The sequence below is a fragment of the Silene latifolia genome, chromosome 8, assembly GCF_048544455.1.
Source record: "Silene latifolia isolate original U9 population chromosome 8, ASM4854445v1, whole genome shotgun sequence".
Taxonomy (NCBI): Eukaryota; Viridiplantae; Streptophyta; class Magnoliopsida; order Caryophyllales; family Caryophyllaceae; genus Silene; species Silene latifolia.
In genome coordinates this window covers 1,063,904-1,076,556 of record NC_133533.1, presented here as the reverse complement: position 1 = coordinate 1,076,556, position 12,653 = coordinate 1,063,904, and the positions used below count along the sequence as shown (strand labels likewise).

Genomic DNA, 12,653 nt, shown 5'->3' with positions numbered 1-12,653 from the left:
ATGTTTAGCTCATTTTAGTCCGCCGGTTTTGCTTTTAGGACGTTTTAAACAAATTGTGATCAGGTTCGGAGCATTAGTAAAAGAAAGTTTTGTACTTTGTATTATCAAAACTAAAATGTCTTAAAGTTGAACGAATACAATTCATTTTTAAAATCGACTCAAATCCGAGATGACCCGTAACAAAGAACATTATTTTCACAGAGCAAATTATTTAACTTATCCAATGATTAATGTCTTCCAAGTTTGCAACATGAGACGTAGACACGTAGTGGGCTGCCACAAACAGCATTACAGTTACAGTTGTCCTGTTCCAACCTCCATTTTTTTAACGTTTGACAATTGACATGGAATGATCTCAAATCAATAAACATAATTATTATCGTATAAAACCGTCTTATTAGGTAAGGCTTGGTTAAGACTGCCCTTTTATAATAATTATATATAACTATATAAGAACTCTAATTTATGAATACTAATGACAAATGAATGATTATTTAACCAATAAAAAATCTGTCTCACATCATAAAACCGTCTTATTTCATTATTTTTGTTACAAGAAGCAATGCCAAAACTCTAGATTTTAGCATAGATTATACAGCCTACGATTTAGTTGGTGAGTACTCAAAACATGTAAGATTATGACAGTATGTATATTGTCTGTGTTTAGCATGTTCATGCAACAATTAATCTCTAGAGAGACCGTCTCTCACTTATATTAATGAGAGACCGTCTCTCTAAAGAATTTTGCAAGTAATTACAACCATTAAATATAAATAACATCCAGATAATACATTATAAATTTTCTTCCTTCTGCAACTTTCTGTTACCAAAAATCATCATTAACATCATTAATCATTAATTAATTTTCTGTCTTCTAACAATATTTTTCTCCACACTCTCTCTAATAGAGGGAGAGGGGTGGTTTCAATTTTTCAGTTTGACCCTCCATTGGATTTTTATTAATGTACAATTAATTATAATTTATAATTATAATTAATTGTAATTTTCATCATAATTACAAGAATTATCCCAGAAAAAGTAAGGATTTTTTTGGGTTTAAGGCAGATTAAGGTAATCCAAAATTTCCTGCTTTGTTGTTCATTTTTTTCTCTCCTACCATTTTTATTCATATGTTTTTTTTCAGGTTTTTGTTGGCCTTCATTTTAATTTTTAGATGTATATTCACCTAATGCTAAGTCATTTTCTTTTAATTTCTCATATTTCTTGTGTTTTTGTATAATGTATGTTATGTTACTCTTCATTTGATTTGCTTTTTTTTTTGTTTGCTTACATTATAATGAAGTTGGAATTATTTGAAATTTTATAGTGTATTGCTTATTTGATTAACAATTTTAAATGGTTTTAATACATTTTTGGGTATTTTTGAGGTTTATTTGTGAGAAGTTGTTAAGCAAAATATGTCTTGATGATGGAAGAAAATGAAATTTTTTTCAAAATTTTTCACTTTTAGTATATGAAGTTAAGGAATATATATATACTTCATAAGGTAACTTAGATTGCATGCATGAGTAAATATCTACCATTGATGACAAATGGACCATCCATTTCTTTGTCGGAAATGTAGAGGATCCTTACTCGAATTAAGGACACTTTTCGTCACAAGCTGAAGACGGGCCAAATGTCGTCATTTTAACGCAAAATGTGACCATTTTAATGACAAATTATTATAGCTTAGGAAATTGTTCTGGTAAATTTTTAGGTAAAATGGGTCACATTTTACCCTTAAATGGGTCACATTTTACCCCGTCTTCAGCTTATGACGAAATGTACCCGTCACAAGCAAGACGCTTTGTTCTACCAAATAACTTTGTAGTTTGTCCACATTTGTGCACTTTGATGAACTGAATTTCTGGCTGGAAATATCTGAATATATCATTTTCTGAGACCTTACTGATTTAACTTATACAAATTCTTTTCAGAAGTTTGTGGATGTAAACTCGGCCATCGTGTCGTAGAAGGGAAGAGAATTCCTGAAAGAAAAGGATGGCAAGCCTTGCAGATATAGGGGTGTCTGCAGGGTTCAATCTGTTAAGTGCATTGATCTTCTTATTGGCATTTGCCTGCCTGAGGATCCAGCCTTTCAACGACAGGGTTTACTTTCCGAAATGGTATCTCAGAGGTTTAAGAAATAGTCCGAATAATGCAGGAGCTTTTGTGAGCAAATTTGTCAACCTGGATTTCAAGTCCTACTTGAAATTCTTGAACTGGATGCCTGATGCCTTGAAAATGCCTGAATCAGACCTTATTGAGCATGCAGGACTTGATTCTGCAGTATACTTGCGGATATATTTGATCGGGTATGTGACTGTCAAATACTCATATGTACTACTCTCTCTGTCTCGGTCATTTGTTGTTCTTTTCCATTTTTGGGTGTCTCAGTCAATTGTTGTCCTTTCTATTTTAAGAATGAACTTAATGAGCAATTTGATCATTCACACTCAATTTGTTCCACTTGTCATTTAGTAACTGGCCCCCTTCTCTTTCCTTCGTTTTTGTGCCAAAACCAAAGGACAACAATTGACCGGGAAAGAGGGAGTACTTTTCTGTATGAAATGTCTTTCATTTCGCCATTAACTGTTTTATACATACCAGTGGCGGATCCTGAAAATTTTGTTTGTAACTCCCCGTTAAAAATTCATACGGCATAGATTATGTGTTCTGTAGCTATTTCTTGGACGAATCTTATTTTTGTGTGGTTCTTTTATCCTAAAAGTATTTGTGAAATGATATGTTTGATCGGTCTGTTGCGCTGCTAACCTGACGCAATTTTGCATTTTGACTCTTTGTAGGCTTAAAATCTTTGTTCCAGTAACATTTCTAGCGCTAGCAGTTCTGGTGCCAGTTAATTATACAAACAACACACTTGAGTTACTCAAAGTAACATATAGCTCCATTGATAAATTATCAATTTCAAACATACAGCGTGGATCATCGAGGTTTGGATCTTCTGACTCGTGTCACTCGTCTACTACTTTCTCTCATACACATGTATATCTAGATTTTTTAGATTGTTCTACATATAGTTGTCGTATCAAAATCCGACTATGTTAATGAAGCTTCAGTAGGTCTTACGACTATCTTGTCTTACGACTATCTTGTATGTTTCCTCAATATTTTAGGTTTTGGGCTCATATAGTGATGGAATATGCATTTACGTTTTGGGCATGCTTTGTGCTGTATAAGGAATATGCAATGGTCGCAAAAATGAGGCTGCAATTTATTGCGTCTGAAAGACGACGTCCTGATCAATTCACAGTAAGAATATCCATTTTGACTGTTTCTGATTTCTGAAGTTTCACTAGGAAAAGTTTCAACTGCTTAATGTTAGCAAAATTATACTGTGCGAAACAAAATTTTTGAGTACAGCGTACCAAATATATGCTCGTCAGTTGTCTTTTTTCTTGCTGCCTTTCTTGTTTTTGGGGTTATTTTCGGGATTTGTATTGCGTCTTCTACTTAGGATGATTCTGTTGCTGCTGTACTGTTGTGGTGTAATACTTCTTTAATTTCTTGCAGTCTGTTTTCAGTGGCGAACTTAAAACTTTTTGCTTCCTGGATCCCGTTCAAAATACTAAAATATTTTCACGAACATATAAAATTTCAAAATTTTAAGCACATAAATTGGACAAATTGCTCAAAAAAAATAGTTTTTCTGTGCCTGGTGGACGAGTTCAAATATGTTGATCTGCTAGCGATCAAAAGAAGAATGTGCGTATCTCGTCTCTATATCATAAGAGCGATCTTTCACTTGATTGATATGTAGGTTATGGTACGCAATGTTCCTCCAGATCCTGATGAATCAGTTGCTGAGAACGTGGAGCATTTTTTCTTGGTCAATCATCGGGATCATTATCTTACTCAGCAGGTCAGGCTCCAACTACTGCTTAGAAGTCTCTACTGCCCTTACGATGTTATAGGATATTTGTTTACCTGGTTGAATTTACGTATTTTTAGGTTGTCTACAATGCAAATAAGCTGGCAACGATGGTTGACGAAAGGAAAAAGAAGCAAAATTGGCGTGACTATTACCAACTAAAATATTCTAGAAGTCAAGACAAGAGGCCCAAGACAAGGGTAAATATTGAGCAGAAAACTAATCGTTTGTAAGATTCAAAATCGTAAGGTGAATGTTCGGATCAGTAATTCTATTCTTTATATATTGCAGACAGGATTTCTTGGCCTGTTTGGAACAAAGGTTGATGCTTTAGACTATTATGATGCGGAGATTGAGAAACTAACAAAAGAGGTCGGTATCACTTCTTGGCCGTTATGGTCTGATGTGTTGCTTTTCTTAGAATTATGTAATCATATGTCGATGTTTTTGAGGTAATTAAATCTGAGTATAGAAGCTGTAACAAGTTTAAACCTTTTTCACTTTCTGTTCATTAAGGATTTACGGTCAGTTTTTATAATGCCGAGCTTACAGCTCCAGAAAACGCTTAATCATCTCTACCAGTGGTTTTTTACGGAGGAAGATATCAGACATCACAATTTTGAGACCTGTGACGATATTTTTCAGAATGCTCTGTAACAAGTTTAAACCTTTTTCACTTTCTGTTAATTAAGGACAGTTTTCAGAATGCTGTATAATTTTTCGAGCAGAAGAAATCATTTTATGTTCATTCAACTGCATGATGCTAGATTGTTGAGGAACGAGAGAGAGTCGACAAAGATCCAGACTGTATCATGCCAGCATCTTTTGTCTCATTCAAGACTCGATGGGGAGCTGCTGTCTGTGCTCAAACTCAACAAACCAGAAATCCAACTGTTTGGTTGACTGAATGGGCCCCAGAGCCACGCGATGTCTATTGGCCAAACTTAGCTGTACCATACGTTCATCTCAGCGTCCGAAGGCTGATAACTTCTGTTACGTTTTTCTTTCTCACCTTTTTCTTCATGATCCCTATTGCATTTGTCCAATCCCTGGCAAGCATTGAGGGAATTCAGAAATCGGCTCCATTTCTTAGGCCTGTTGTAGAAATGTAAGTTTTGTTGATCTTTCAACTGATTATTTTTTCCCAGTTTTATTTAAAATGTTTAGATGAAAAACCGATCTGAAAGGATAAATGGAGTATAATAAAGCATCACGCTTATTTTCCGTGTCCTTATTGAACATGCATGTATTTATCGTGCAGGCCTTTTGTCAAGTCCGTCCTTCAAGGTTTCCTGCCGGGACTTGCATTAAAGCTTTTCCTCATCTTCTTACCATCACTATTAATGATGATGTCGAAATTTGAGGGCTATGAAGCTATATCAGCTCTTGAAAGGAGATCCGCTTCAAGATACTATATCTTCAATTTCGTTAATGTTTTCCTTGGAAGTGTTATCGCTGGCTCTGCATTCGAACAACTAAATATGTACCTCCACTCGTCAGCAGATAAGTATGTGGCTCTGCATTCACAAATATGAGTCGGTCTCACACTAAAATAGTCAAGTTTATCGAAATTTCTGTATGTTTGATCTGACAGGATATTTGTTATAATCGGAGTATCAATTCCGATGAAAGCAACCTTTTTCATAACATACATAATGGTTGATGGCTGGGCCGGTGTTGCTGGTGAGATACTGAGATTGAAGCCACTGATTATATACCATTTGAAGAACATGTTTTTGGTGAAGACGGAAAAAGACAGAGAAGAAGCAATGGATGCCGGAAGTATTGGATTTGACACCGGGGAACCTCAGATACAATTTTACGTATTGCTTGGTCTTGTTTACGCTGTGGTTACTCCAATTCTGCTGCCATTCATATTAGTCTTCTTTGCATTCTCTTATCTCGTGTATCGCCATCAGGTATTGGACAATATATACGAGTACAACTTATCTCGTTTATTGCCATTTCAATGCCTCTAATTTTTTTGTGTTTTGTAGATCATAAACGTGTACAACCAAGAATATGAAAGTGCAGCGGCTTTCTGGCCTGATGTCCATGGACGTATTATTGGTGCAATGGTTTTCTCTCAGTTGCTGTTAATGGGGTTACTAAGCACAAAGCGCGCTGCATCAACAACACCGTTCCTTGTCATACTTCCGATTCTCACTTTATGGTTTCATAGGTTTTGCAAGGCGCGTTTTGAGCCAGCTTTCAAGACTTATCCTCTGCAGGTTATCCTGAAAACATCTTTCTGCCGCCCTGTTTTCCAATTTTTTTTTTGACGAAATTTGTATAACCTTTTTCGGTATTTTCAGGAAGCTGTGATGAAAGATACTCTTGATCATTCAAGGGATCCAGACTTCAACTTAAAAAGATACCTTCAGAAGGCCTACATTCATCCCGTGTTCAAAGACGACAAAGACAATGATGAAACAATCGAGAGTCAGTCAGACAATGACACGGTGGTGGTCCCTACTAAACGGAACTCCAGAAGAAACTCTCTGTCACCAAGCAGGAGGAGCAGTGAATCATCACGCAAACATATGAACATATGAAAATCGTACTACATTACATACATCGAGGACTTACGAGCTAGTTGCTTACTAACTACTAAGCATTGCAGGGAATATAGGCTAATGTTGTTAAAAGATTTATTGACAAAAAATCTGATAAAGTTGATGTATAGATCGGGCTTGGTTATATTACGAAAGAATCTCATATTTTCTGTTTGGTTTAAAATGAAGTGTTTGAGTGTCGATTGTTTGACCTTGGATACGAGAGGTAATACGAAGAGTGGGGAGGGGGTAGATTATAGGGGAATTTGAGATATTTGTGTAGTTTTGTCAAGTGTTAGACTAAACGTTTAGTTAATCTAATGGCTTTGACATTTCTATTACATTTTTTTTTTCCCAGTCTATCTTATTGCATTACTAATTCATTGAAGAGTCGTCACTCCATGAAAATGATAATTAGTTAGGTAAACATGATCTAAGTTACTTTTTAAGAGATAGGAATTGTTTTGATTGTGCGTCTGTGTTTCTTTTGTCTCGATTATTTGTTTACTTTCGATTTAAATACCGTTACCATGAGGTTAAAAGGTAAATAAAAAATTGAAATGCAAAAAGTGCATTATTATTATTATTATTATTATTATTATTATTATTATTATAATAATAAAATTGAAATGCAAAACTTTCCCTACTTAATGAAACTCAAATTTTATTTGTTTTGATAAGTTGATTGTTATATTGTTATATAACCGTATATTTTGTTACTAGAATGAATGCCCCGTGCTATAATGTTGCTAAATACGCTCTTCTTACCTTTACCCAAATTTGTGATAAAGGTATACATAAAGCCATTTTAGGTTGATATAATTAGGATGATGTCATATTAATGCGGTTTGTCTAGGACGACTTGCATATTTTATAGGGTTATTTAATGTGAATACTATGAACTATTATGTTCCTTCTCAAAATACTACATACATTAAATTAACTGAGAATACTATTGACTAATACACCCCCTCCCATATAATAGAATTACTCTCTTTTTTTACTTGGTATAGCAGGTAATATAGGCGGGTCCCACTTTTTATTTTATTTTATTTTATTTTATGAAGAGCTTCATCTTCTTCCCTTGTACTGTAATTAGATACCTGCAAATTTTCTCCATATAAAAATTCTCAATCACTCCTCTTGTTTTTTTATCCTCCTGTGCGGTTGTATTGCCTCCATCTCCTTGAATTTCTTTTATAAATAAAGGGTATATCTTGTTCATCAAATACATTGATTCACAAATCTCAAATTGGGTATTTTGCACATACAATTATAAAACGGTCCTCCTTAGTTTGTAAGTGCAATTAAGATTCTAATTAGTAATTTTCTTTCAATTTAATAAATGTTCATCAACTAAGATGTTGGGTATCTTAGTGGGATTTGTCAAATCTTTACTTCATTGTTTCTGTCGTTTTTATGCCCTTTTTACCCGGGGACGGACCTAGAATTTTGGCATAAGGGAGCACAATTTTTTTCCTAAATAAACCGTCTTCCATTTTATAAGGCACTTTATGCAACTTTTAATTCATTTTATATACAGATTTAAAAAGTTAAAAAAAATTAATGAGCTAAATATTAAGCGGGAAATATAGCAAATCACCCCATAAATTATGGGGCTATACATCAAATTTTACAGATTACAGCGTTGAAAAATGTTTCATTTAATATATAAAGGACATTATAATAGTATATTAGATAATGGCCCCTGTTTTTACCTTGTTTCCATACCCATGTCTTTCGGGCTCATGCTTATTTGCCTGACAACTGATGCGCCATGCGTATGAGATCTTTGTTTTGACTTTTGATATTTATTATTCTCCATTTATCAGGTATTTATGAAGTTTTTCATTATCTTTACTTTCTTTTTATGTGTGGTTCATTTTGCCAGAAAACTCAATTCGAGGAATAATACAAACGGACATTCAAAAAAGATGAAGATATTGAAACTGAAATAAGGATAAGTATGGAGAATCAATCTCATTTTTCAGAAGAGACTAATAATGCTGTGGAAAAATAGGAGAGTAAGGGGTCGTTTGGTTGCCACTTAGAAAACATAAGCATTGGAAAATCCCATGATTTTGAAAAACATGGGTTGTTTGGTTGCCATAAATTTTACAAAATGTAGGAATTAGAACTTCCCAGGAACTTCCAATGCCTACATGATGTGGGAAGTTGCTTACCTACTCCCCCCTTGGTCATTGGAAGTTCCTGTGGAATTTAATTCCTACATGAGCAACCAAACACTTTTCCGAAATTCACCTGAATTGGATGAGGGAACTTAATTCCCATGAATTTCATTTTCCTAGGAAAATTAAGTTCCTTGATCAACCAAACAACCCCTAACATGGACAGGAAGGGGGAAAGGAGAAGAAAATGTAAAAGGGAAGTATGACTGAATAATAATTAGTTAAAAAAAAGGTTTTAAATAAGGGCTACCGGTATAACAGGTAGCCCTTCTAGGCTTCTACCTATTCTATTATGTGGGAATGAGGGTATTAGTTGGTAGTATTCCTAGTTAATTTAAAACATGTAGTATTTTGAGAAGCACCCTAATAGTTCATAGTATTTTCATTAAATAACCCTATTTCATAATATATTAGTTGAGATCCCGTGCTAAAGCACGGCATTTTAGAGCTAAAGCGCGACATTTGTGAGCTTGACTTATATAGTAAGAATTTAAGATATTTATATAAATGAGTTGCACTTATAATAAGTTGTAATATACTGATTATAATGGTAGTGATATTTTCAAGAAAAGTGTATTATTTAAAGGACTTTTAGATTAAATTATTTTTGAGCGAACCTTTTTTTATTATTAAAAATAATGAAAACCGGCTATTATGGAAAAACATAATCTAATATAGGGTCACTACTTATAGGGATATGAACATTGAGTTAAAAACAAAATGTAAGTAAATCGTATATTAACCTTATAACGGAAACATATATAAAAATAATTCGACACATCTAAATGGACGAAATGTAAGTAAGTCGCATATATTAACTTTATAACGGAAACATATACAAAAATAATACGACACATCCAAACGAAGACATATATTAACTTTCTTTTATTAGTCAATCAATCAGACCCACTTTATTTTATACTCGGTTAAGAATGTAGTGTAGAAGATTGTATCAATTGAGTTGAATAAACTTGTATAGAATAACATGGGTTCCACTTTCTTTTGTTAGTCAATCAATAGCAATTATTATAATTTTCGCATAGTCCACCACTATGTCAATCAATTGGGCGGGAAAACATTGAGAATTTCTTATTCTTTTAGTTTAGTGGGGATGACCACAATTTACTAAATTTTTGCCACGGATTATTAATGTTTTGCCACAATTATTGTTATTATTGTAGTTGTTGTATTCGAATTTTTTCATCTTGTTTATTATACTCTTTTCCTCCCGGTCATTTGTATATTAAAATAAAAATTAATGTTGATTTTGCTCCTAAGATTTATTCTAACAATAAAATCTCTAATCGTATTTATTTTTATGTTTAATGATTGTTTAATTTACTTTTAGAATAAAAAGCCAAATTTTAATGGTTCTGTTTAGTGCTACAAATCCTTTCAACATTTTCTCTTCTTTTTTAAAAAATAAAATAGAATAAAAATAAATACATGATGATTTGCCTTGCTAAATTTTTTTAAGGTCCCCAATTTAGACTTTCGCAGGGCCCCAGAAAGCTTAGGCTAAATTTTTCCTTTTTTTTTGTTTTGTAGCTGATACGTAATAATGGTAACTATACCGGTTGGTAATTTTCCCATTTTACAAGTCCGAGATGATGGTCCTATCGTTCATATGGTCCATGACAATACTATCGTCTACGTAGCTATTAATTGTAGCGGAAAAAACTTTAGATAAGCTACATGTTATTCTCAGAAAAGTACAATCTAAAAACTACTTGATACTAAACTTGCTCCCCTACCCAATTCCAACAAGCATCTACAACTTAATTGGCGGTAGAATGCTTTAACACGACGCCACTCCAAAAACTTCTTGTCGATTGATATTTTGTTAGAGCCGAAGTTCGTTATATTGTTTCTACAAAAAGATGGAATCCAGTTTTATTGTATCCAACTCTGCACTATTAGAAACTACTTTGTAGTTTATTTAGGGCAGTTTTGCTTTCGTTGATACAAGTATCCGTCCCAGTGGTTGGTGTCGCCACGTCACCCTTTGGTGCTCAACTCCAAAATGGAAGATTACCGTAAGTGTAACTTTTGAAACTTTTTGTTTGGGGTAAATTACCATGCTAGACAATGATTTTTACTCTGTTTTATAAAAAAAAATGTTGTAGCTATTTACCACAATTAAAGAGGGCATTTTGTTGTTAATTTGTGTAACATGCATCTCAAAGTTAGTACTAGGGTTGAAGGATAACTCAATTTCAGAGTTTATGCATCTGAAAGTGAACTTACACCACCTGTTACTTCTCCATTCTCTTCCCCCTACACATTTCTTTTTGTTTTCAAGCTCTCAATTTCGGTTCAACCGTTATCTTCGTCTTTTCACCATTTTGGCAAGATTTTTGTGCGGCTCGTTGTAGGCTATACATAAGTATAAGTTTAAAACTGCCTTACACGTCGTTGTTGATAGCTCAAATTCAGAGTTTTCTGTTTCTTACTTATATTCATATTAGTTCCTTAGTTGAGTTTTTTTTTTTTTTTATAAATTTCACTCTTCTCTTGAGTTTAGATGTTGCATTACAGAATGGAGAATGTTGTATTAATTCTAGAAAATCCTTCTTTTAGACTGTCACATCTTTGATTAATAGACAACTTGAAACTACATCTTCAATAACATAATGGTATATTTGCCGCAACGATTACAAAGTTGTTTCGAAATTCAAATCCTTCAATTGGGTAATTCATTAAGCTAGAAGTTTCACTAATGGACATATTTTAAAAAAAAAATCTTTAAATTTCCGTTTTTCATTATTGCTTTTCAGTATAATTTAAATAACTTGATGAATGCAAGCCGTTGGATAATGCACTAAAGATGGTTGTTTTCTGGGGCTGCCGTTTGCGGACTAATTATATTCTATTGTTGGGTGATTTTGTCTTTTTCCAGTAGCCCAAGATGCATTTGATTATAATTGGCCAGAAGTGATGAAGATGCAAAATAATCCCGTGTTTAAAAAAGTTTTATATCTTGGAGATGAATACAACGAAGAGAGAATTATGGACTACAAGTGTTGTCCAACTTTGAAACCGCCAAGTATACTTCGTCAGCGTGATATCTCCACATTTAACACGAAAAATGTCCTTCAGAGTGGAATAGTCAGGATAAGGGATTCATTTTATCATCTCTCTAAAATGAGAACACAACCTACGGTAAATAATTTCAGAGAAAGAACTCTTTTTTGTTCCTATATATCTCTCCTTTTTGTTCCTATATAATTTAGGATGATTAATTAATGTATATAAATTGTAGATTCGGAAACACAATAAAATTGATTTGAGTGATGAGGATCTCCAAGGTATGTATCGTACATATTCCCTTCTCACATGATCAAGCTGTCAGAAATGCAAGACCAAATAAAGTTTAATGATGTAGACTCCATCCTTCAATCGTTTGCGTGAGTAACCCTAGGTTTTTTCATTGAACTTTACTTTTTCTCATTTCTTTCAATTCGTATGTCTAATCTATCGTTTTGTCTTTACTACTTTTCTCAGAGGTACGCGCATTACCTTTTATTTTCGGGGAAATGGTGATTGACCCCCATAACTTTGTGCAATTGTGAAACTAACCCTCACAACTTTCAATTGGAGTAATTTGACCCCATAACTTACATAATAAGTGAAATTAAACCCCTTCATCAAAATCTCACGAGAAATTCAATTTATCATATCAAAAAAGTAAAAATGGTTCTGTTTTTATGAAAAATACAAAAAAAAAAAAGTTTACAAAAATAAAATAAAAAAATAGCATAAATTAGATAGAAAAAATTAAAAATACTTTACAAAAATCAAACAATTTATTATTTTCATTTCAACTTTTTTTTACATACGTTTGTAATTCGGTATGATTTTTTGAAAAAAAAATAATTAACAATTTTATGTGAGTTTTTTTTTAAATGTTGAAAAATAGAAGATTTTGAATATTTGTTTGCCCTTTTATTATACTTTTTATATTTTTTGTCATGAAAATCTTTTATTCCGATTTCTGATTTTAACACAAGTACC

General features: G+C 33.3%; 1 protein-coding gene across 1 annotated transcript; it reads left to right on the top strand.

Annotated features, from left to right (window-relative positions):
• Nucleotides 1–825: 825 nt before the first annotated feature.
• On the top strand, nt 826–6,791 carry LOC141595927 (protein OSCA1-like). Its single transcript, XM_074415889.1, has 12 exons — nt 826–1,071; nt 1,941–2,318; nt 2,811–2,957; nt 3,141–3,276; nt 3,785–3,886; nt 3,976–4,095; nt 4,187–4,267; nt 4,663–5,003; nt 5,157–5,402; nt 5,490–5,814; nt 5,893–6,126; nt 6,211–6,791. Exons 2-12 carry the CDS (start codon nt 2,005–2,007, stop codon nt 6,448–6,450), a joined length of 2,286 nt encoding a protein of 761 aa, XP_074271990.1. The 5' UTR covers nt 826–1,071; nt 1,941–2,004; the 3' UTR covers nt 6,451–6,791.
• The last annotated feature ends 5,862 nt before the right edge of the window (nt 6,792–12,653 follow it).